General features: G+C 50.8%; 1 protein-coding gene across 1 annotated transcript in view; it reads right to left on the bottom strand.

The window, feature by feature from the left end:
• Nucleotides 1–18,447, bottom strand: part of LOC100086010 (myosin-4) — a 43,395-nt gene that overhangs the window by 4,804 nt on the left and 20,144 nt on the right. Inside the window, exons 15-33 of the mRNA XM_029048793.2 lie at nt 18,047–18,117; nt 15,031–15,118; nt 14,813–14,930; nt 12,832–12,955; nt 12,595–12,731; nt 12,018–12,273; nt 9,637–9,879; nt 8,387–8,563; nt 6,487–6,632; nt 6,318–6,408; nt 5,716–6,105; nt 5,295–5,421; nt 4,563–4,681; nt 4,233–4,429; nt 2,908–3,091; nt 2,655–2,820; nt 2,435–2,559; nt 425–733; nt 136–339 (exon numbers count right to left, since the gene is read on the bottom strand). Of these exons, the coding sequence (XP_028904626.1) occupies nt 136–339; nt 425–733; nt 2,435–2,559; nt 2,655–2,820; nt 2,908–3,091; nt 4,233–4,429; nt 4,563–4,681; nt 5,295–5,421; nt 5,716–6,105; nt 6,318–6,408; nt 6,487–6,632; nt 8,387–8,563; nt 9,637–9,879; nt 12,018–12,273; nt 12,595–12,731; nt 12,832–12,955; nt 14,813–14,930; nt 15,031–15,118; nt 18,047–18,117 (3,272 nt within the window). The remainder of the gene's footprint in view (nt 1–135; nt 340–424; nt 734–2,434; nt 2,560–2,654; nt 2,821–2,907; nt 3,092–4,232; nt 4,430–4,562; nt 4,682–5,294; nt 5,422–5,715; nt 6,106–6,317; nt 6,409–6,486; nt 6,633–8,386; nt 8,564–9,636; nt 9,880–12,017; nt 12,274–12,594; nt 12,732–12,831; nt 12,956–14,812; nt 14,931–15,030; nt 15,119–18,046; nt 18,118–18,447) is intronic.

Genomic DNA, 18,447 nt, shown 5'->3' with positions numbered 1-18,447 from the left:
CTCAATAAATACCCCCGAAGGATTAATTGGCTGTCGGCTGTTATATTGGACTCCCCCAGGCGATCAGTCCAGTTCTCCGCACGCGGTAAATACCACTGACGGATAGATTGAAGAGGAGTGGCAAAGGATTCGTACCTGAGTGTGCAGCAGCTGCACGCGCTCGCTGGCGTCCAGCAGCTCCTGTTCGGCGATCTTCCGGCTCCTCTCGGTCTGCTCCAGGGCCGCCCGGAGCTCCTCCACCTCGGCCTGCATCAGGTTGGCCCTGCGCTCCACCATCGCCAGCTGCTCCTTCAGGTCCTCCTGCCCGCGCAGGGCATCGTCCAGGTGCAGCTGCGTGTCCTGCAGGGAAAAACCAGGATTCTCTCGGAATCAGAAGCCCCGGAGAGGCCCAGAACCCCGGCCAAGCGGATTTCGTGGGACCCACCTTGAGGATGCCCTGGGTGTTCCGGTAGTTCTTCAGGGCCTCGGCTGCCATGCGGTTGGCGTGGTTCAGCTGGATCTCCATCTCGTTGAGGTCGCCCTCCATCTTCTTCTTGAGGCGGATGGCGTCGTTCCGGCTCCGGATCTCGGCGTCCAGGGTGCTCTGCATGGACTCCACCACCCTGAGGTGATTCCTCTTCAGCTGGTCGATCTCCTCGTCTTTCTCCGCTATCTTCCGGTCGATCTCGGACTTGACCTGGTTCAGCTCCAGTTGGATGCGGAGGATCTTGCCCTCTTCGTGTTCTAGGGACGCCTTAAGGGAAGCAAATGGTCGCTAGTAAAAGACGGCTGAACATTTTCTTAGCAATTTCCAATTAGGTATTTTAGGTCGGCTCGGAAGCTCCTCGATTATCGCGTGAGTATGTCTCCCCTTCTCCCACTCTGCCTATCTAGACTGTCACCAGGTTGGGGTCGTGTCTCCCAACTCTCTTATATTAGATTCTCCCAAATGCTGAATAGATACCTTGGATGAATTGATTCAGGGTTCCGGGAATGTCCCTTCATATAATATATTCTTCGGGGAAGCTTGTATCCAAATCTGCATCTCCAGCCCGGATCTCTCTCCCTCTCTCCAGTCTCACATCTCCTCCTGCCTTCAAAACATCTCTACTTTGATGTCCTCCCGTCCCCCCAAACCTAACACGTCCAAAACAGAGCTCCTATCTTCCCATCCAAACCCTGTCGTCCCGCGACTTTCCCTTCACTGTAGACGGCACCACCGTCCTTCCCGTCTCACAAGCCCATAACCTTGGAGTTATTCTTGACTCCTCTCTCGTTCAACCCACATATGCAGTCCATCACTAAATCCTGTTGGTCACACCTTCATAGCATAACTAAAATCCTCCTTTTCCATCCAAACGACTACCATGTTAATACAATCACTCATCCTCTCCCTCCTGGATGACTGCATCAGCCTCCTTGCTGACCTCCCAGCCTCCTGTCTCTCCCCACTCCAGTCCCTATTTCACTCTGCTGCCCGGATTAATGTTTCTACCGAAGCGTTTAGGACATATTTACCCTACTAGTCAAAAAACTCCAGTGGTTGCCCATTCTCCTCTGCATCAAAACTCCTCACCATTGAATTTAAAGCCCTCCACCACCTTTCCCCTTCCTACCTCCCCTCATTTCTCTCCTACAACCCAGCCCGGACACCTCGCTCCCCTAGTGCTAACCTTCTCACTGAGCCTCCATCTCGCCACTGACCCCTAGCCTACGTCCTGCCTCCGGCCTGGAAGGCCCTCCTCCGATCCGCCAGATAATTATTTCCCCCCGCTTCCAAGTCTCATTGAAGGCCCTTCTCCTCCAAGAGGCCTTCCCAGACTAATCCCCACTTTTCCTCATCTCCCACTCCCTCTGCATTGCCTTGGTTTGCTCCCTTTGCTTTTCCCCTCTCCCAGCCTCACAGCACGTAGGTGCGCATCTGTAGTTTAATTTATTGGTATTGATGTCTGTCTCTGCCCCCCTCCCCCCCTTCCAAGAGCGTAAGCTCTTGTGGACAGCGAATGTGCCTTTTTATTGTTATATTGTACTCCCAGGCATTTAGTACAGTGCTCTGCACATAATAAAAGCTCAATAAATACAATCAAATGAATTCCCACACTCAGATTCTTGAGTCAGGCCATAGGTTTACAAATGCAGCACAGCTTAGCGGAAAGAGTCCGGGCTTGGGAGTCAGAGGACCTGAGCTCTCATCCCAGCTCCACCACTTGTCTGCCGTGTGATTTTTGGACGGGTCACTTAAGTTCTCTGTGCCTGTCACCTCATCTGTAAGATGGGGGTTAAGACTGTGAGCCCTGTGTGGGACATGGACGAGATCCAAACTGATTACCTTGTACCTACTCCAATGCTTAGTACAGTTCCTGGCACCTAGAAAATCCTTAACAAATACCATTTAAAAAGGGGCGAATTCATCTTTCCTTTGTCTGTGGTCACAACAAGCCAATATGGTGCCCACCTCGGCTTCCTCCAGGGCGGCCTGCAGCTCACACTTCTCCTGCTCAATCTGCTTCTTGACTTTCTCCAGCTCGTGGATATGTTTCCCTCCCTCGGCGATCTGCTCGGTGAGGTCGGAGATCTCCTCTGTCGGAGAAAGGGCCGGGGACGGTTTTGATCCCGCAGCCCGTAAAGCCGGGGAAGAGGGAGAGAGAGAGACCAACAGACCCCTGGACACTCACGTTGCAGGTTCTTGTTCTCGCGCTTCAGCGTCTCCAAGTGGTCCAGAGACTCCTCGTAGGCGTTCTTCATCTTGAACAGCTCCGTGCTCAGCGAGCGGGCCTCTTTCTGAGACGCCTCCAGCTCGGCCTGAGTCTCCTCAGATTTCTGCTTCCATTCTGCCAGGACCTGGAGAAGGGGAAATCGTCAACCCGGGCTCCGGAGGAAGCAGGCCGGTGAGGCGGCCGGGAAACGGAGCCGTCCGTCCGGAGGTACCTTGTCGAAGTTCCTCTGCTTCTTATCTAGGGCGGCGCAGGCGGCGTTGGATCTCTCCACGTCGATCATGAGATCCTCCACCTCGTTCTGCAGCCGCTGCTTGGTCTTCTCCAGGGACGCGCATTTGGCATTCACGGCTTCGACGTGCTCCTCGGCGTCCTGCAGCCGCTGAGCCAGCTTCTTCCTGGAAAGCCCCCGAAGGCAGACGATGAGTGATGGAGAACGGATTGCAGGAAATCAAAGTGAATCCATTTCAAAGCGAATACCACTAAATCGTGGTATTTAGTGTTTACTGGGTGCAGAGTGACACTTGGAAGAGCCCAGTACATCAGAGCGAGTGGGAAACATTCCCTGCCTACAAGGAGATGACAGTCTTCAGGGGAAGACTGCCATTAAAGTCCATCACGGATATGTACTTAAGTTTTGTCGAAGCAAACACGCTTTGTCTGACGCTTCATCTCGGCCCAAATGTGTCTGAAAAAGGTAATCAATGGTCTCCCCCAACATTTTACATCACCTTTAAAATCCCTGCCCTGCCAATGTATCATCTTCAAAGACTGTCCGTTTTAAAATGGGTGATCAGTCATTGGAATTATCAAACACTATGAACGCACAGAGCGGGAGAGTGCAATCCAACGGAGATGGTAGGCACGTTCCCTGCCCACAACCTATCAACCAAGCGATGAAGTCTATCAACCAAGCGATGAAGAGTTTACAGTGCGCAGAGAACTGTACTAAGTGTGTGGGAGGATCAACTCCAACAGAGTTGGTAGACACATTCCCTTCCCACAACAATCTCCCCGTCCATCAGTCAATCGATGGTTTTCATGAAGAGCTTCCAGTGTGCAGAGGACTGTACTAAGTGCTCGAATCTATGATTCTATTTCTCTATTTTGATGGTACGGAGACCCGACTACTTGTTTGGTTTTGCTGTCTCTCTCCCCCCTTTGAGACTGTGAGCCCGTTGTTGGGCAGGGACTGTCTCTCTCTGTTGCCAAATTGTCCGTCCCAAGCGCTTAGTACGGTGCTCTGCACACAGTAAACGCTCAATAAATACGATTGAATGAATGAATGAGTGAATGCTTGGGAGGGTCCGATCCAACAGAGTTGGTAGTCAGGTTCCCTGCCCACAGTGAGCTGACAGTCAAGAGGGGGAGAGAGACATTAATGCAAATGGTTTTAAAATATAGAATTTATCGACTTTTATACATATAAGTGCTGTTGAGCCGAGGGCGATGGCGTTTTTCTCTCACTCTCGAAGCTCGTTTTTGTCCTCTCTGTCTCTCCCTCTCTCCTTCCCGTCTTCTTATCAAAACTCCACCTACTTGGCCTCCTCCAGCTCCTCCGTGCGCTGGATGGCGTCGGTCTCGTACTTGGTCCTCCACTGGGCGACCTCGCTGTTGGCCTTGGACATGGCCCTCTGCAGCTCGGCCTTGGCTTCCTGCTCCTCCTCGTACTGCTCCCGCAGCAGGTCGCAGTCGTGGCGGGAGGACTGGAGGGCGTGGGCCAGGGCGTTCTTGGCCTGGGGGAGAGGGGGAAGGACGGGGAGTCGGGGACGAACGTGACCTCTCTCCGAATGCACATCGTTTGGCGGCCCTCTGGGTGATAGGCCGCCGGGGGACTTTCACAATCTCAACCGCTGGTCAAATTCTCACTTTTGTCTCCTCTTCCAGTTGCCTCTTCAGTTCCTCAATCTGCTGGGTGAAGGCTTGCTTGCCTCGCGACAGCTGAGACACCAGAGAGTCTTTCTCGTCAAGCTGGCGGGAAAACTCGCCTGTGGAAGACCGGCAGCAAGAAAGGAGATTTGATCAATCAATCCGTGCTATTTACTGAGTACCTACTGGGGGCGGAGCACTAAGCTAAGCACGTGGGTGAATCCGCTATAACAGAGTTGGTAGACGAATTCCCTGCCCACAGTGAGCTTACGGTTTAGAGGACAATCAATCAATGGACTTTAGTGAGCGCTTACTGGGTGCAGAGCACTGTACTAAGTGCTTGGGAGAGTCCTTTATTTTATATACATATATATATATATATATATAATATGCCTTTATTTGGTAGGTATATTTCCTGCCCACAGTGATTCATTGGTCTTTGGTCTTCAGTGCTATAAGAAGCAAACCATTTTTTTTTCTTTCTGTGTCCTGAGCACATAATCAATGCTCCATAAAAATCACCGATCGAGGAACCGACCGCTATCGTCCTCACGCCCGGGACTAAATTCAGTGTTCCACACACAATTGGTGCTTAGCCAGAACTGCTCGTCGGTGGAACGGGGCGATGGGATCAGTCGGGAAAAGATCAATCATATCGTCACGGTGGAGAGAACTGGGTAGACGGTCTCACCCCGAGCAAGGTAGCCCGATTTATTTGGTTCTAGTTCTGACCTGATTCCGTTTGTAAGCGGGCCCTTTGAGCCGACAGTTCGTTGATCAACCGCTGTTGTTCGTCTTCCTTCGTCTTCACTTCGCTAAGCTGATCTTCTAGAGCGCGGCACATTTTTTCCAGGTTTCCCTGTTTGGGAGAAGGACAGAAATAGCGCCTGCTATGTGTCAGGCACTGTACTAAATGCTGGGGTAGATACAAGGTAATCAGGTTGCCCCACACGGGGCTCACAGTCTTGATCCGGAACTGAGGCTCAGAGAAGTTATGGCTTGCCCAAGGTCACACAGCAGACAAGTGGCAGAGCTGGGATTAGAACCCACGACCTCTGACTCCCAAGACGCGCTCTTTCCACGCTGCCTCTTCGGTAGGACCAGTTGATTTTATAACCTTAAAAGGGTCAGTCCTCCAAGCTTCCCGCCATACCTTGGCCTTGGAGACGGTCTCCATGTTGCCGGCCAGGTCGTCGATCTCCATCTTCATCTCGCTCTTCTCCTTCTCCAGCTTCTGCTTGACCCGCTGCAGGTTGTCGATCTGCTCCCCGAGCTCGGCCACGCTGTCGGCGTGCTTCTTGCGCAGGGCGGCCGCCGTGGCCTCGTGCTGCAGGGTGGCCTCCTCCAGGTCCCGCCGCATCTTCTGGAACTCGGCCTCGCGCTTCTTGTTCATCTCGATCTGGGCGGAGGTGGCCCCGCCGGCCTCCTCCAGCCGCTCGCTGATCTCCTCCAGCTCCCGGGACAGGTCGGACCTCTGCTTCTCCGCTTTGGCGCGAGACGCCCGCTCGGCCTCGATCTCCTCCTCCAGCTCCTCGATGCGGGCCTGGGGGCGGCACACGGGGAAAACGCGCTCCGGTCAGCCCCTCCCCAGCGCGACCCGACGGGGAGACCGCGGGACCGGGAGGAGACGCCCGCTCGGCCTCGGTCTCCTTCTCCGGCTCCTCGAGGCGGGCCTGGGGACGCGCACGGGGAAAACAGGTTCCGGTCAGCCCCTCCCCGGGAACCCTTTCCCGTAGGGCGGGAGAAATGGCCGACCTGTAGCTCTTTGATCTTCTTCTGCAGCTGCATGCCCAGCGCCTGTTCATCCTCAATTTTGCTCTGCAGGTTGCTCATTTCAAACTCTTTCCTATTTGAAGAACAGCATGTGTTAGCACCAAGCCAGATTCCAGTTCCTCCTAGAAGGAACTTTTTTCTACACGCTTACTTTTTGAGTTTCTCATCAAGCTGCTGTTTATCATTTTCTATATCCATCGTGGATTCCTGGGCCAACTTCAGGTCTCCCTCGAGTTTCCTCTTGGCCCGTTCCAGGTCCATACGAAGTTTCTTCTCTTGCTCCAGAGACCCTTCGAGCTGAATTCATAATAATACGGTGAATTTCTTCTAATGGTATTTGCTCAGCCGTTCCCTTGTGCCAGTCACTGGACTAAGCTCAGAGTAGGTGCGGGCTAATCAGGTTAGACACAGTCCATGTTAATAATGTTGGTATTTGTTAAGCGCTTACTATGTGCAGAGCACTGTTCTAAGCGCTGGGGTAGATACAGGGTAATCAGCTTGTCCCACGTGAAGCTCAGTCTTAAACCCCTTTTACAGATGAGGTGTAACTGAGGCACAGAGAAGTTAAGCGACTTGCCCACAGTCACACAGCTGCCAAGTGGCAGAGCATGGGACTCATGGTCTTAATCCCCATTTTACAGATGAGGTAACTGGGGCACAGAGAAGTTAAGTGACTTGCCTGAGTTCACACAGCAGACAAGTGGTGGAGCCAGGATTAGAACCCAGGTCCTTCTGACTCCCAGGCCCATGCTTTAATAACTAGTCCATCTGCTTTTCTGATTTCTTTGATTTCTCACAGGCTGTTTCTCTTCAATGTATATTAATGCCCAGGTGATTAAATAATGCTAAATAATAATGTTGGTATTTGTTAAGCGCTTACTATGTGCAGAGCACTGTTCTAAGCGCTGGGGTAGACACAGGGGAATCAGGTTGTCCCACGTGGAGCTCACAGTCTTCATCCTCATTTTACAGATGAGGTAACTGAGGCACAGAGAAGTGAAGTGACTCGCCCACAGTCACACAGCTGACAGGTGGCAGAGCTGGGATTCGAACTCATGAGCTCTGACTCCAAAGCCCAGGCTCCTTCCACTGAGCCACGCTGCTAAATATTGTAATGCTAATCAATCAAGCGTATTTACTGAGCACTTACTGTGTGCAGAGCACTCTACTAAGTACTTGGGCAAGTCCAGTACAACAGAGTTGGTAGGTGCAATCTCTACGTGAGAAGCAGTGTGGCTTAGTGGAAAGAACCCGGCCTTGGGAGTCAGAGGCTGTGGGTTCTAATCCCGGCTCCGTCACTTGTCAACTGTGTGACTTTGGGCAAGTCACTTCACTTCTCTGGGCCTCAGTTCCCTCATCTGTAAAATGGGGATTTAGACTGTGAGCCCCACGTGGGACAATCTACCCCAGCACTTAGAACAGTGCTTGGCACATAGTAAGCGCTTATCAGATACCGTTATTATACACAAGTGGCTGACAGTCTATAGGACTAAGTGTGGATAATAATCGAATTTGAAACTATTTAATAAGTATTTCAGTTGTCATGTAATGAAACCATAAATAGATTTATAACATAACACATGAAGAAAATATCAGGAATGGGCCCCAGATTGGTAAAATTCCTATTTCTGTACTTTCACTCTCTTTTTAATAGTATTTGTTTAGCGCTCACTATGTCCCAGCTCTATTAAGCGCTGAGGTAGATCCAAGCTAATGAGGTTTGGACAGTCCATTTTCCACCGTAGGTTCCCAATCTTCATCCTCATTTTACAGATGAGGGTCCGGAAGCACGGAGAAATGAAGTGACTTGCCCAAGGTCACCCAGCAGACCGAGTGGCAGAGCCTGGATGAGAATCCAGCTCCTTCTGACTCCCAGGCCCAGGCTCTATCCACTAGGCCGCAGGGCCTATCAAGGGGGAAATTGATTTTCTCTAGAGCCTTCAAGCTAAATGCGGATACGGTCACACACGTGCCGCTTATAGCAGCGTTTCCTCACTCGTGCTGAATCATTCTGGAGAGGGAAAACCCGTTTGGTTATCATTCGGGCTTACGTCGTCCACTTGCTGTTCCAGCTTGGTCTTGGCCTTGGTGAGCGTGTTGACTTTGTCCTCCTCGGCCTGGAGGTCATCCAGGGTCTGCTGGTGGGCCTCCTGGAGAGCTTTCTTCTCTTTGGTCAGTTTCGCGATGGTCTCGTCTAGGGTGGCCATCTCCTCCGTCAGGTTTTTCACCTGGGGTGAAGGTATGTGCTCGGTTAACTCTGCTAATGTGTTTGTGGGTATTACGACTGGGTCATAGCCATAGCAGGAAATGGAGAACATAGGAAAGAAGTGACCAAAGAGGAGGGGTGAAGATGATTCATTCTTTCATTCAGTAGTATTTATTGAGTGCTCACTATGTGCAGAGCACCGTACTAAGCGCTTGGAATGTAGAATTCAGCAACAGATAGAGACCATCCCTGCCCAGTGATGGGCTTATAGTCTAATCGGGGGAAATGGGGGGGAGATCCAAATTTAGATTTATTTTTTTTATCCCCTAAGATGCACTGAGCTCAGCTCTCCCCTTTGTGTCATCTGAGGTGGGCCCGAAGAGTTTTGCACATTCCCTGTTGGGCTCCCAAGCCTGAGGTTTGGTAGCCAACTCTGACCGGGGACCAGAGTGGCTCATCTGCCCCCTCTCCAAGTCTCGGTTGGAAGCAGGCTTGCATCTCACCCAAACAGGGCCCTTCTCAGGGCTGCCCGTCTCCCCCTCTTTCCTTTTCTTCCTCTTGAAGTCACGTTGAGGAGATGTCAAGGGGCGTGCATTCATGGTGGCTGACTACTATTATTGTATTTTAATCACTTACTATATGTCGAACACTGTTCTAAGCTGTGGGGTAGATAGACGTTGATCAGGTTGGCACAGCCCCTGTTTCACATGGGGTTCCCTGTCTAAGTGGAAGGGAGAGCAGGGATTTAATCATGCACGTCAGTGGTCAGGCTTGTCCCGAGCCACTCCCCCAGAAAGCCTATCATTCCCCCTATTTCTGCAAAGGACCTCAACGTCGTCCTCTTATTCGACCCGTCATTGGTATGTATTGAGTGCTTATCGTGTGCAGAGCACTGTACTGAGCTCTTGGGAGAGTAGGGTACAACAGAATCAGCAGATATATTCCCTGAGGATACAACAGAGCAGGTGAGCACATTCCCTGCTCACAGTGAGCTCACTGCCCGCAGTAGGCTCAGAATGGTTAACCTCGGAAGGGAGCAGCACAGAAGCCCTATGCCAGAACTTCCAAACGCCCGCGACGGAGTAGGGTGCCCACCTTGTTCTCGGTGGCGTGCTTCTCCTTCTCCACCTTGGCCAGCGTCAGCTCCAGGTCGTCGATGTCCTTCTTCAGCTCGGAGCACTCGTCCTCCAGCTTCCTCTTCTTGGCCGTCAGCTCGGCGTTGATCTCCTCCTCGTCCTCCGCCCTCTCCGTCACCTCTTTGATTTTGGCCTCCAGTTGGATTTTCGTCTTGATCAGCTGGTCGCACCTCTCCTCCGCGTCGGCCAAGCCTTCCGCTTCCTGGGGGTGGAAATCAAACGTTTTCCCCATTCCAGGTCTGACTTGGTTCGACTTCATACTGTTTAAGGGGGGTTCGTTTCGGAATCTGGTATCTCTTTATCAGTCGCCTTTGGGTTAAGGACTCGGGGACTAAAGGACCAGCTAGCCCAGTGATCCATCTAACCTGGTATTGCTTAAGTCCATGCAAAGTGAGCGCCTAGTGAAAGGACTATACAGTCGTTTCTCATTTGAAAGGCTTGAAGTTTATAAAATCACCTAAGGTGAGGACAGGATTAAGCACCTTTTTCAGTTGGTTCTCCAAAAGAAGCTACTCCAACCCTCCGATAATAACTGTGCCATTTGTTGAGTGCTTATTATAGGTCAAGCGCTGGGGTAGATACAAGATAAATCAGGGCCCACATGAGGCTCACATGAGGGAGAACAGGTATTGGATCTCCATTTTGCAGGTGAGGAAACTAAGGCCCAGTGAAGTGACCCGCCCAACTTCACACACAGCAGAGAAGTGGTGGAGGCGGTTTTAGAACTCAGAATCTCTGACTCCCAGGCCCAGGCTCCTTCCACTAGGCTGCCCTGCCCATCATCTTGGTTCCTGAAGGAAACAACCGGAACTGTAGGCATTCTGGGCCGAGGGCCACCGTAGTTTTATAAGGTGGCCAATCTATTTTCTTGTCTTTGTCTCTCTGTCCCCTCTGCGATGATGTTGAGGAGCCTGGCATTTGTCTCAGTCCAACGATTTCATTCCTCCCCCGTGAAGTTTTTTTTTTAAAAAAAATCTCCCTTTTCTATATGTTCTTGGTAACACAGGCATTATTTCCACATTAGTTGCCTCCCTGCAAACATCCACATCCTTAAAGAACGGTGTTGATGTAACTGTTGTTTCAAGGGAGGTAGGGGAAAGATGGTTTGAAAACGATCGACTTCAATAACACCGGGCGAATTTCAAGAAGGTTAGAGAAGAAAGGAGAAGTCTTAGAAAGCCTGTTTCAAGGAGTCTGCATTTCTCTGACACCTGTCTGGCACTTATCAGTAGTCATGGGCACCTCAAGGAAATCAATTTAAAACTGCTTAAAATAGATTTCTAATAAACAGTGGATTTTAAGTAGTGGCAGGTGGCTCCCTTTGAAGTGCTAACGAGTTACTGGTGACAGAGTGACCACACGGTCCCCGTCATTTTGCTTGAAACAGCGTTGTGTGGGAGATCTGGGAGAGAGAAAGCGGGTGGGTAGGTGTGAGAGTGGGTGAACGAGAGACAGAGAGGAGGTGCGAGGGAGTAGTTAGGGGAGAGAGAGATTGGCTGAGAGAGTGGTTGGATGAAAGGGGAAGTAGGTGGGTGAGAGAGAGAGGGAATTTTTAGATGAATGGGTGGGTGTATCCACATGAGTGCAAGCGTGGGAATGACGGTGATTTATTTGGTAGAATTTTATATCCTGGAGCAGGTGATTTGGTTCAGAGCACTAGGGAAACTTATGTAAAGGAAGATATAATTCAGACCTCAGAAACAGAATCAAAATTGCTGTTGGAAATATGTCTAAAGTTCTGGGGTTTTTTTGAGTGTTGCACAGAATAATCAAATGGGATATTTTTAAAAACTCTGGTGCCAACGTAGATTGCAGTCTACGCTTGAGGCCAAGCTCTTGAATGCAGACCCTTAACGACTACCTTTTCAAGACTGGACCATAGAAATCTGGCGTCATTTTTGTCATTAACTTAACACATGCATAGTGTTACATGGAACTAGACCTCTGTCATTTTGGAGGAGTCCGATAAGATGGTTTGGGAAATTAGCGGCACGGTTGAGTGGCTTTCCAGGAGCCTGCCATCTCGGAGGGTCCTACTGGAAACCACCCTCTTTTGGTTGAAAGCGAGGGAGAAACATGTGCAACGCCAGTTCAGAAAGACCCCAGTTCTGATCTCGGCCCCACTGCTCGTCTGCTGTGTGACCTTGGGCAAGTCATTTCACTTCTTTGGGCCTCAATTCCCTTATCTAGGAAATGGGGGATAAGAGTGTGAGCCCCATGTGGGACATGGACTGTGTCCAATCTGATCAGCTTGTGTCCATCGCCGCGCATAGTACAGTGCCCGGGACACAATGAGCACTTAGCAAATACTCTAAAAACCCCCAAAAACCTGATACTCACTGACTGGACTTGGAGTTGAAGGTCATTCTTCTCTTGGGTCAGAGCCACCATCTTCTCTTCCAGTTCCTTCCTTTTGGCCTCCGACTTGGCGAGGTCCTCTTTGGCCTTCTCGAACTCCTCCTTCATGTTGGCCATCTCCTTCTCCGTCTCGGCGCTCTTGAGCAGCGGCTTGATCTTGAAATAGAGCTTCATCCAGGGCCAGTGTTTGACGTTCATGAAGGCGCGGACGTTGTACTGGATGCAGAAGATGGACTCCCTGCAATTCAAGAGCATTTCCAATTAAGGCGAGGACGCAGTTCTGGACAGGAAGATGGACTCCCTCCCTGGAAGTTATGATTATTTCCAGTGAAGAAGCAAACGTCGTACTGGGTGCAGAAAATGGACTCCCTCCCTGGAAATGAAGAACATTTCCAATGAAGGAGAGGACGTCATACTGGATGCGGAAGATGGGCTCCCTGTAAATTAAGATCATTTCCAACGAGGCTTTAAAACTGAAGCTCAGTGAACCCAACGCAAGTACGAGGCAGCGGCTGAATGAGGAATTGGCGAAGACGCAGAGGCTTGTTAAGATCCCTACCTCCTCTCCATCATCTTCTGGAATTCCACCCTCATGAGGAAGCCGCGACACCTGGCCTGGGTGCGCGTTATCAGCTGGGCCAGCTTCTCGTCTCGCATCTCCTCCAGGAGACCCAGGAGTCCAGCTTTGAAGAACACCTGATCGAGGGGAATAGTGGCACACCATCACCTCCCGTCTCCCGTCGGGAGTCCGGCCGGGAGGGCCCCGGGGGCCGGGAGGACCGAGTCGGACCGGTACCTTGGTGTGGCCGAATTTATACTGCGTGTGGTCGACGTCGATGGACCCGAGGAGTTTCTCCGAGGCCTTCTTGCTGTCGATGAACTGCCCCTCCGGGATGGCGCTCGCGTTCAAGACCTTGTATCTGGCCGAGGAAGCGGAAGCAAGGAGATTATCTAACTGAGGAGAGCACGGTGGGGAAAACCCTGTCAGCAGTTGAGACTATTCCCCCTCTACCTCCACCAAACACTCAGTACCGGACAAGGGCAGGCCAACTGAAAACTCGTCTGCCCCAAGCTACCCGGATGAATGATTGCCTCAGAGGGGAGACTCCCGGAGCAAGTAGACAGAAATTTTCCCTCCTCTCCTCGGTTGCGGAAAGGGAGAAGTGGTAGGTGGTCGTTATCATCAATGGTATTTATTGAGGGCAGAGCATGACCTAAGAGCCTGGGAGAATCCGCTAGAACGGCGCAGGTAGATATATTCCCTGCCCATAGTGAGCCTGCAGCCTAGAGGAGATTCTCTAACTGAGGAGAGCACAGTAGGGGAGGTGAGAATCCAGAGCGCCCCAGGCTCCCCTCCATCCCCACCGAACACACGGTACTGGACGGGGCCAGCGGAAGACCCGACTGCCCGATATCTACCCAGGTGAAGGATCTCCCAGAGCGGAGACTCCAAGAGCAAGTAGACAGAAATTTTCCCTCTTCTCCTTCGTTCCGGAAAGGGAGAAGTGTTCAGATGGTCATCATCATCAATGGTATTAATTGAGCGCTTACTGTGGGCAGAGCACTGGACTGGGGATTAAGGAGAGTCCAGTACAGTAGAGTTGGTAGCCGTATTCCCTGCCCACAGTGAGCTTACAGTCTACGGGGAATGCAAAGTCGGGCTTCCTCCTGTGTAGAAAATCTGTTGTTCACTATTAGCGACCGTTACGTATCGGTCGAGGGACAGGACTGAGTGGCTGAGTGACCGGATGGAGTGACTGTGACCGGATCACAGGTCGAGACGCTTTATCCCGGCTGACTCGTTGTTCGGATGGTATATGTCATCTTGGGGGGGGAACCAACGAGAAGCAATTTGCTGAAGTACCAGCCATATTCTTCTTGCCTTTTTAAATAATAATAATAGTACTAATAATGACTTTTAATAATGGTACTTGTTAAGCAGTGACTGTGTGTCAAGCCCTGTTTAAAAGACCAGGGTAGTTAAAAGTTAATCGGGTTGGACACAGTCTCTGTTCCTCGTGGGGCTCACAGTCCACATAGGAGGGAATACAGATATTGAATTCCCATCTTCCAGATGAGGGGACTGAGGCACAGAGAAGTGAAGTGATTTGCCCAAGGTCCCACAGCAGACGAGTGGCAGAGTCGGGATTGGAACCCAGATCCTCTGGTTCCCAGGCCCGGGCTCTTTCCACTAGGGCACGCTGCTTTTTGTTTTAGGAAAGATCATAAGGAGCCTTAAGGTGTATTCTTTCTGTTACAATTAGGGCTTGTATGCTTCAGGGATGAGTACCCAGTTAAAATTAGGGCATGAGGAACTCTAGGGAATAACCCAGAGCAAACACTGTTTCGCTCTGATTGCACGCAGACTTCAAGATGTTTCAGACACAGTGTGAAATCTGGGTTTGTTTTTAATTTTAAATGGTATTTAAGCGTTCCCTAGGTGCAAGATACTGAACTGATCTCTGGAGTAGATACTAGAAAATCAGGTTGGATGCAATTCCTGTCCCATGTGAGACTCCGGGTCTTAATCCCCATTTTGAAGATGTGATAACTGAGGCCCAGAGACGTTAAGTGAAGTGATTTGCCCAAGGTCGTAGCAGACAAGTAGCAGAAGCCGTGATTAGAACGCAGGTCCTGCTGATGCCCAAGCCCGGGCTCTGTCCCCTAGGCCACGTGGCTTCTCCTGGGTTCTGTTTTCTGAATCGCCAATGGGGAAACTGTGCTCAGAAAGTACCTCCCAAATTTTTCTCAGTGAACGGAATGAGTGAAAAGCCAACCTCTGCTTGAAGTCGGCGTAAATGATCCTGCTGGGGAACCCCTTCCGGCAGATGCGGATGCCTTCGAGCACCCCGTTACAGCGCAGCTGGTGAAGGACGAGCTCGTGTTCCATGGCCCCTGCGGACGGACACCCCGCAGGTGAGCCCCCCGCCCCGGGGCGCGGGGCGGAGACCCCGGAGCCCGCCGGGCCGGCCGGGCCCTCCGCTTCCCTCCTTACCGGGCGTTTTCGTCTCGTTGGGGATGAGACATCGCACAAAATGAGGGTGAGTGCTTCTCAGGTTGGTCATCAGCTTGTTCAGATTCTCCTAGAAAACCACACGGGAAGGTTTGAAAACTCTATGAGTTAAAAAGATAGTTTCCCATCAGTGATGTCACTCGCCACAGCCCAGCAGTTGTACTTAATGATTCATTGCTCATCCATTTCTTTGAATTCGCCTAGAAAAAGCTCATGGGAAGGTTTTAAATACTTTATACCGAGGGGAAAGAGCCCGGGCCTGGGAGTCAGAGGACCTGGATTAATAATAATAATAATAATAATGTTGGTATTTGTTAAGCGCTTACTATGTGCAGAGCACTGTTCTAAGAGCTGGGGTGGACATGGGGAAATCAGGTTGTCCCACGTGGGGCTCACAGTCTTAATCCCCATTTTACAGATGAGGTAACTGAGGCACGGAGAAGTTAAGTGACTTGCCCACAGTCACACAGCTGACAAGTGGCAGAGCTGGGATTCTTTGTTAAGCACTTACTATGTGCCGAGCACTGTTCTAAGCGCTGGGCTGGATACATCAGGTTGTCCCATGTGAGGCTCACAGTCTTCATCCCCATTTTACAGATGAGGTCAGTGAGGCACCCAGAAGTTAAGTGACTGGCCCAAAGTCACACGGCTCACAGGTGGCGGAGCCGGGATTCGAAACCATGACCCCTGACTCCTAAGCCTGGGCTCTTTCCACTGAGCCACACTGCTTCTCTATACTCTCTTCACATCCTGGCTCTGCCACTCATCTGCTGTTGATCTTTGGCAAGTCACTGCACTTTTCCGGGCCTCTGTTTCCTCATCCGCACAACGGGGATTCAATCTCCCGCCTCTCTCCTACTTAGGCTGTGAGCCCCCTGTAGGACCTGTATCTTCCCCAGCGCTTAGGACAGTGCTTGGCTCCGAGTGAGCGCTTCACATCTATCATCATTATTGTTAAAAGACAGTTTTTCCAACAATAAAAATGAGAGGAGCAACATGGCCCAGTGAATAGAGCCCAGGTCTTGGAGTCAAAAGGGCCTGGGTTCTAATCTCACCTCCACCACTCCAATCGTATTTATTGAGCACTTACTGTGTGCAGAGCGCTGTACTAAGCGCTTATTTTCTCTGTGGTGTGACCTCAGACAAGCCACTTCACTTCTCTGGGCCTCAGTTCCCTCATCCGTAAAATGGGGATTAAGACCGTGAGCCTCGCGTGGGACAAGGACTGTGTCCCACTCGATTAGATTGTATCTACCCCATCCTTTGGTTCAGTGCCTGGGACATGGTGGACGGTGCGCAGACCACTGTGCTAAGCGCTGGGGCGAGTCCGGTATTCCAGAGTTGGTAGTTACGTTCCCCGCCCGCAATAAGCTGACGGTCTAGGGGTCGCGGCTAATGAGAAATTTTTAAAACAAGTGTGTGAAGGTTGTTGAGGCTTCCGGGATTTGAGGATTCAATTAGACCCAAGCCGTTTGCAAAATAAGAAAGGGAATCATGGAAGCAGGCGATAGTGGGAAGGCAAGAGAGGCTTGGTAGTCCCTGAATATCTTTTTGAATTTGACCCAACCAGTTTTATTTTTCAGTGTGGTCGGTGACATGACGTTTTGTTCTGACCCTTTGAAACAGATCAGACAGCTGCCAGGAATGACTGAACAGTTGCTTTAGAGGATTTTGTCCGGAATTAAGTACGGTGACTTCAGTATGGAGAAGCGGCGTGGCTTAGTGGATAGAGCCCGGAGCCTGCGGGGAAGCAATGTGTGACTCAGTGGAAAGAGCACGGTCTTGGGAGTCAGAGGTCATGGGTTCGAATCCCAGCTCTGCCACTTGTCAGCTGGGTGACTGTGGGCAAGTCACTTCACTGGGCCTCAGTTACCTCATCTGTAAAACAGGGATTAAGAGTGGGAGCCTCACGTGGGACACAACCTGATTACACTGCATCTACCCCAGCACTTAGCACAGTGCTCTGCACATAGTAAGTGCTTGACAAATACCAACATTATTATTAAGGACCTGGGTTCTAATCCCCGCCCCACCCCTTGTCTGCTGTGTGACCTTGGGCAGCTCACTTCAATTCTCTGGGCCTCAATTCCCTCAGGATTAAGACCGTGAGCCCCATGTGGAACACGGACTGTGTCCCGCCCGATTAGCTTGTTTCTACCCCAGTGCTTAGTACAGTGCCTAGTACATAGTAAGTGCTTAATGAATGCCATTAAAAAACTAGCAGATGACTTCAAGTTTAATTTTAAAGGACAGTTTTTGGCGTGTTGGCATTTAAATGTTGGGAAACCCTTTGGAAAATGAACTGTGATACGTTAGTCTTCCATTAGAGCCATTTTCTTCTCTCGGGTCGTCCGTTTTGGGTCTTTCTTTTCAAAATGAGCTCAAATATGGAAATCGTGTCCCGTGTCAATAGGCAGATCCTTCAGAGTCACTGCGAGAGGACTGCAATCCAAGGACATTTTGGTTCATTTAGATTTTTTAACAAAACCCTCCTGTACATATTGAGGAATTTTTCAAAGAACAAATCTTCCAATGCCTCAAGTGGCTAAAATGGCAGAGAAGCAAAAGAGGAAGAAAGCCAAAGTACTTCCTTGCTCTTTATCTATTTAAAATGGTAACTCCGCTTATTTTCTTCCCCATTTTTTGTGGTATTTAAGTGCTTACCAGGTGCCAGGACTAAGCTCTGGGGAAGATCCAAAGCCAGTCAGGTTGGACACAGTCCATGTCCTACCTGGGCCTCACAGCCTTCATCCATTTAACAGAAGAGGGAACCGAGGCCCAGAGAAGGGAAGTGAGTTGCCCCAGGTCACACAGCGGACAAGCGCCAGAGCCGGGACGAGGACCCGGGACCTTCTGACGCCCGGGCTCTATCCATTAGTCCAAGACGCCTCTCTGTTCTGAAGCGTCAGATCTTAGGGGGCATCTGATATCCAGTCTTGGCCCCAGAACAGTACGGCAGCCGTTTTCTCCGGCCTTTCTACAAGAGACTGTACCTTACCCTGAAAAGAGCCGATACGGTCTGGAAGGAAGACCCCTTCTTCTTGCCACCCTTCTTTCCGCCGGCAGCCTCTGAGGAAGAGGAAATAGACGACAACCAAAATGGGCTGTTGAAAGGATTGGAAGCGTGCCCCCTTCAAGCCTGGTGGTTTTCTCAAATCATCAGACTTTTGTCCCAGGAGAATTGTGCCCTCTCACATTTATCATCCCCATCGTCTCTTGCCTCTCTGTCCACCCTCCTTCCTCTCTATCTGCCCTTTCTACTGCTTCACGTAACAACTGAAGTCACCCCCAAGCGTCCCCTACATCAAATGCTCACAGGGATCTCTCACAAACCCAGTTCCCCCTGGAAACCAGATTCCCCCCACAGAAGGAGCCGGCGAGTTGAGGCCAACGAAAGAC

The sequence above is a fragment of the Ornithorhynchus anatinus genome, chromosome 21 (genome assembly GCF_004115215.2).
Source record: "Ornithorhynchus anatinus isolate Pmale09 chromosome 21, mOrnAna1.pri.v4, whole genome shotgun sequence".
In the NCBI taxonomy this organism is placed as follows: Eukaryota; Metazoa; Chordata; class Mammalia; order Monotremata; family Ornithorhynchidae; genus Ornithorhynchus; species Ornithorhynchus anatinus.
Note: the sequence above shows the minus strand (reverse complement) of the source record. Positions and strands in the feature narration are given on the sequence as shown.